General features: G+C 42.1%; 1 protein-coding gene across 2 annotated transcripts; it reads right to left on the reverse strand.

The window, feature by feature from the left end:
- Window positions 1-2,225: 2,225 nt before the first annotated feature.
- On the reverse strand, window positions 2,226-6,145 carry LOC123992007 (zinc finger protein 708-like). Of its 2 annotated transcripts, none has more exons than XM_046293392.1 (4): window positions 5,868-6,145; window positions 5,029-5,287; window positions 4,730-4,825; window positions 2,226-4,205 (listed from the first exon to the last, which is right to left on the reverse strand). In XM_046293392.1, exons 1-4 carry the CDS (start codon window positions 6,000-6,002, stop codon window positions 2,431-2,433), a joined length of 2,265 nt encoding a protein of 754 aa, XP_046149348.1. In that variant the 5' UTR covers window positions 6,003-6,145; the 3' UTR covers window positions 2,226-2,430. The 2 variants fall into 2 exon arrangements, with proteins under 2 accessions (XP_046149348.1, XP_046149349.1); XM_046293393.1 differs by lacking the exon at window positions 5,868-6,145 and adding an exon at window positions 5,425-5,861.
- Between the last annotated feature and the right edge of the window lie 406 nt (window positions 6,146-6,551).

Consider the following 6,551-nt stretch of genomic DNA (forward strand, 5'->3'; position numbering starts at 1 on the left):
GGATTTTTCTTGCACCGGCAGAACAGAGACGCTACCTCTGTTAAGACAAGGGGAGGGGGTGGGTGTCTATTTGTAAATAACAGCTGGTGCGCGCTGTATAATATTAAAGAAGTCTTGAGGTATTGCTCGCCTGAGGTAGAGTACCTTAGACCAGACCATCTAGAGTTCTCATCTATATTATTCGTAGCCGTTTATTTACCTCCACAGAACGAAGCTGGCTCTAAGACCGCTTCTCAACCAACTCCATAAGGTCATAAACCAAGAAGAAAATGCTCCCCCAGAAGCAGCGCTCCTAGTGGCCCTGGAACTTTAATGCAGGCAAACTTAAATCAGTTTTACCGAATTGTACCAGCATGTCACATGTGCAACCTGAGAAAAATAATTCCTAGACCGCCTTTACTCCACAGACAGAGATGCATACAAAGCACTCCCCTGCCCTCCATTTGGCAAATCCGACCAGAATTATATCATCCTGATTCCTGCTTACAAGCAACACTAAAGCAGGAAGTACCAGCGACTCACTCAATATGGATGTGGTCAGATGATGCCGATGCTGCACTACAGGACTGTTTTGCTAGCACAGACTGAAACATGTTCCTGGATTCATCCAATGGCATTGAGGAGTACACCACCTGTCATCGGCTTCATCAATAAGTGCATCGACGACGTCGTCCCCACAGTGACTGTATGTACATATCCCAACCAGAAGCCATGGATTACAGGCAACATCCGCATCGAGCTAAAGGTTAAAGCTGCCGCTTTCAAGGAGTGGGAGACTAATCGGGATGCTTATAAGAAATCCTGCTTTGTCCTCAAACGAACCAACAAACAAGCAAAGCAGGATTAATTTTGAATACTACTACACCGGCTCTGATGCTCATCGTATGTGGCAGGGCTTGAAAACTATTACGGATTACAAAGGGAAAACCAGACGTGAGCTGCCCAGTGACGCGAGCCTACCAGACGAGTTAAATGCCTTTTATGCTTGCTTCAAGGCAAGCAACACTGAAGCATGCACGAGAGCACCAGCTGTTCTGGATGACTGTGTGATAACGCTCTCGGTAGCGAATGTGAACAAAACCTATAAACAGGTCAACATTCACAAAGCCAAACGGATAACCAGGACGTGTACTCAAAGCAGGCGCAGACCAACTGTCAAGTGTCTTCACTGACATTTTCAACCTCTCCCTGACCGAGTCTGTAATACCTACATGTCCCCAGATCCTCAAAAGGTTCTACAGCTGCACCAATGAGAGCTTCCTGGCCGGTTGCATCACCTCCTGGTATGGCAAATGCTCGGCATCTGACCATAAGGCGCTACAGAGGGTAGTGCGAACGGCCCAGTATGTCACTGGGACCAAGCTTCCTGCCATCCAGAACCTACACAAAAGGCGGTGTCAGAGGAAAGCCTATAAAATTGACTGAGACTCCAGTCACCTAAGTTAGACTTTTCTCTACTACTGCACGGCAAGAGGTACAGGAACGCAAATCTAGGACCAAAAGGCTCAACAGCTTCTACCCCCAAGCCATAAGACTGCTGAACAATTAATAAAATCGCCACCGGACAATTTACATCAACCCCCCCTTCTTGTATACTGCTGCTACTCACTGTATATTATCTATGCAGTCACTTCATCCCCCACCTACATGTACAAATGACCGCAACTAACCTGTGCCCCGCACACTGACTCAGTACCAGTGCCCCCTGTACATAGCATCATTATTCTTATTGTGTTACTTTTTTATTTTAGTCTACTTGGTAAATATTTTCTTAACCCTTCTTGAACTGCACTGTTGGTTAAGGGCTTGTAAGTAAGCATTTCACAGTAAAGTCTACACTTGTATTCAGCGCATGTGACAAATAAAGTTTGATTTGATTTAGGGGTCTATAGTTAAACAATAAGTCACGAGGGGGTGTGGTATATGGCCAATATACCACCGCTAAGGGCTGTTCTTAGGCACAACGCATCGTGGAGTGACTGGACACAGTCCTTAGCTGTGGTATATTTGCCTTATACAACAAACTCCCAAGGTACCTTATTGCTATTATAAACTGGTTACCAATGGAATTAAAGCAGTAAAAATAAATGTTTTGTCATACCCGTGGTATACGACAGCTATCAGCCAATCAGCATTCAGGGCTCGACCCACTCAGTTTCTAACTTCACATGAATGATGTGTTTATTGATTTAGACAATATGAACAAATGAGAATTTGGGCTCATGAACATTAACCCTTTGATTTATAGCAAGATCTCCAAGCACTACAGCAAGCACATATCTAATTTCATACAAGGCTTTCCAGACACTCACCCGAGAACATTTCACACTACTGAATAAATCCCCATTGTTCATGACATCTGTAAGCAGGAAGTTGCACCACTGTAGTCTAGTCTGTAGATAATATCACGGAGTCTACACAACAGCAGCATTATGGCAAGCACTCCTGTCTACCTCCTTTCCTACTTCTGAAAGTGCCGTCAGAAGATTTACAATAATTATCACCATCACAGTGTGTGCGTGTAACAGCCACACCATCACAGCTATGGTTTTTGTAGTGTCTTATGTCAGAAAAGCCTTTTCCACATCTCTTGCAATAGTAAGGCCTAACTCCAGTGTGGACTTGCATGTGGGCTTTAACATTGTTGGCTTGACTGAAACCTCTCCCGCAAACATCACATTTGAATGGCTTCTCTCCTGTGTGGATTCGCTCATGCCTTTTCAGATTGGTGTTGACTGCAAAAGTCTTGTCACAATAACTGCATTTGAAGGGTTTTTCACCTGTATGGGTCCGCTCATGTCCTTGAAGAGCTTGCTTCAGAATAAATTTCCTTCCACAGTATTTACATTCATGGGGCTTCACTCCACTGTGAACTCTCATGTGATAGTCAAAAGCATTTTTATATGCAATGGTCTTTCCGCAAATGGAACAAGAATATTGCTTTTGTCCTGTGTGAATTTCTTTATGCTTTTTCAAAGTTAGCATGGAGCTGAAGCCATTCAAACATATTTTGCAACTGAATGGCTTTGTTGATGTTCCTTCTCTCCCAGGAACCTTATCTCCTTCAGCCATGTGCCATTGTAGATTATGTTGTCTCATTTGGTAATTGTAAATAAAAGTCTTTCCACATAGGTCACACATAAAAGGTTTGGTTGCCCCATGACGGTGCATGTGAGCTTTTAAGTCGGTGGACTGAGGGTAGCTTTTCCCACACACTTTACATTTGTATGGTCTCTCCCCCGTGTGAAGCACTTGGTGTCGCACAAGGTTTCCTTTATGGCCAAAAGCAGTTCCACAGGTCTCACATTTAAATGGCTTCTCCCCTGTATGAATTCGCTTGTGCTTTTCGAGGACAGATTTTGTCCTAAAGCTTTTACCACACTCTGAGCATAAGTGTGGACGTATGTCTGCACCTGTATGTCTTCGCATATGAATTCTTAGGTCATAAGACTGTCTGTAACTCTTCCCACATTCAGCACAGCTGTATGGTTTTTCACCGGTGTGGATTCTCTCGTGCCCCATAAGTATGGTCCTTTTTGTGAAACCCTTTCCACAAGTCAGGCACTTGAACGGTCTCTCCACTGCATGAACTAGCCGATGTTGTGTCAGATCTGTCTTGGTAGAGAATGTATTTCCACAGACTTTGCAACTGAAATTGTTTTCTTTGTGATGCAACATGTGACGTTCAAGCTGCTTGGACATTCTGAAAGTTTTGCCACATTGACCACAAGCAAATGGCCTCTCTCCTGTGTGAATTAGCTTGTGACGTAACAGCATGCGGTTCAGGCTGAAGGTCTTGTCACAAACATCACAGGTGAAGGGTCTTGTGTGAATTAGCTTATGACCTTCCAGTAACCCTTTCCTGCTGAAGGTCTTCTCACAAATGTCACACTTGAAAGGTTTTGTGTGGATTAGCTTGTGAACTCTCAGCAACTCTTTCTTGCTGAATGTCTTCTCACAAACATCACACTTGAAGCGTTTGTTTTCTGTGGATCCTGTCCCATTAGTAATATTACTGTTTTTATGTCTTTCATGGCTGTCTCTACCGTTGTCAGTGCCCTCTGGAAGAGCAGCTCTCATATGCTCAATGTTGGATTCAGTATCTCTTGGTGAGGGCTCTGTATTCAGTCCATGTGTGTCTCCCAGAGATGAGTCATACTCCAATGAAGTCGTCTCTGTAGGTTTACTGCAAACTTTGGCAGGACCTAAATATAAAAGGAATGTGAGCATACACATAGTAAAACTATAGCCTAAGTTAAGAGAATTTAACAAAATGATTAGGTTATACTAAATGTATTTAGTTAGACAAATAAATCAACAAATATATGGCTATATCAATATTTTTCCTTAAAATAAACATGCCTTTTAACAGTCTATGTATTGTTTTCGAACAACTGGGTCATATTCATTAGCGCACACCACAGAAAAATGTTATGCAACAGAAAACAAACAGGCGTTTCTTATTGGCGTTCAGGTAGTTACTCCCCATTTTCTTTTGTTTGGTTCTTACTGAATATGACCCTGGACCACGTTCAGCAGAACACAACTTTATAACATGAGATTCAAAGGTAACGGTGCTATTCTGAAAAAAATATGTGTAGTAAGCCAATGGTGTGGACTGTTTGAGGGAAACATTTAGTTCAGTACAAACTATCACAGCAAACATTGAACTGAACGCACACCTGGTTTGGCAACGATTATTCAAATATAACACCACTGAGGATATTACCTGCACAGACGGATGTTGCATTAGTGACTGTGTTTGCCTGACTGACATTCCCTGGAAATGCTGAAGCCGCTGTCATTCCAGGCAACAATGGGAGATCTAAAGAACAACAAGAAAAGTTACATTGAAACATGTTCAAAACTCTCTCTCACTTTTTCCTTTAAACAAAATGATGTGTGGGAAGTTAATATAAACAAAACTATCAAAGATGGGGAACAAAATAATCAGTACACCTACAACAGACCTACTTAGCTACCTTATTATAGGCAGGAACCTAATGACTGGAGGTCTACAACACTCACCAACTGGTTTTATTGCAAAGATCATTCCGTTGTGCAGAACATGGGTTGGCGTCTGTACTTTCGGTTCAGCCTCCACTTTAGCCAGAGACGTTCTATAATGTTCAGCCTTTTCAGTAATTTCCTGCATATATTCATCCATCTGCTCCACCTTGGTCTTCAGTTTCTCGTTTTCATTTTGCAAACGTGAGGAGGCCACAAGGAATAGTTGGCAGACTTTACGAATACCCTCCCCCATCAACAAATTCATAATGGTGCAGAGCTGTGTAGAGCAATAGAAACAAGTGAACTAGTTAGTTACTGTATACAGCCAGCGTAAGCAGAGGATGTGAAACCAGTAACGTCGGATAGCAACCTAACTGAGGGCTAGCTAGTAGTACTAGTTAAGTAACGTTGTACCAGGCTGTTTAACGACCGGCCGTGGTTGGGAGTCCAATAGGGCGGCGCACAATTAGCCCAGCGTCGTCCGGGTTTGGCCGGTGTAGACTGTCATTGCAAATACACATTTGTTCTTATTTGATTTGCCTAATTAAATGAAGGTTAAATAAAACAAAATAAAAAATTAACGTTCGCCAGGTAGTCGGCACCCTCAGCGCGATGGTTGAAAACCAAAAACATCCGGTTTTCAGGGATACGGTATCTTCAACCTAGCTTCCTTCAACCTGAAAATCAGAATCGGGGCCACGTTCAGGTTAATTTAGGATACAGACGGTAGTTAACGATCTAGGTAGCTAAACAAATTTATTCTGATAACTTTTGTTCGTTAGCTAACGTAGCTGGTTGTAGTCACTAGGCGCCCGTCATCATACTGCTCAATGCCAGAAATATTTTAGAATACTCACCTCTCTCCCCGGATTAACGTCGTTGTTAGCGTCAGAGTTTGGCAAAAATGTGCATATTTCTGTCATTGCCGTCTCGACGACGAAGGCCATAATCGATGTTGTTTCTGACTGGAACATATTGTAAATTGTAGCCATCTTGACCTTCGACTAATTCAGGTAACGTTAGAATAAAAACTACAAGTCGCAGCTACATTTATTTTAGGTAGCATATTTTTGCTAACTTGCTGATACTGTCATCCGCGTGAAGCCAACTGGCGTCTTGTCAGATCCCTTCCGGGTCACGGATTTTTAGAAACGGTTCCAAATTAGAAAAGTGCATGAGCACGAACAATTATTCAGATTTGTTCATATTTAAATATGCACTAGTTTTACAAAACGTTTTAGAACACCTACTCATTCAAGGGTTTTTGGTTTATTTGGACTATTTTCTACATTGTAAAAAAAGTAGTGAAGACATAAAAACTATGAAATAACACACATGGAATCATGTAGTAACCAAAAAGTGTAAAACAAATCAAAATATATTTTATATTCTTTAAAGTAGCCACCCTTTGCCTTGATGACAGATTTGTACACTCTTGGCATTCTCTCAACCAGCTTCATGAGGCAGTCACCTGGAAGGCATTTCAATTAACAGGTGTGCCTTCTTAAAAGTTAATTTGTGGAATTTCTTTCCTTCTTAAC

Source organism: Oncorhynchus gorbuscha, linkage group LG02, assembly GCF_021184085.1.
Source record: "Oncorhynchus gorbuscha isolate QuinsamMale2020 ecotype Even-year linkage group LG02, OgorEven_v1.0, whole genome shotgun sequence".
NCBI lineage: Eukaryota > Metazoa > Chordata > Actinopteri > Salmoniformes > Salmonidae > Oncorhynchus > Oncorhynchus gorbuscha.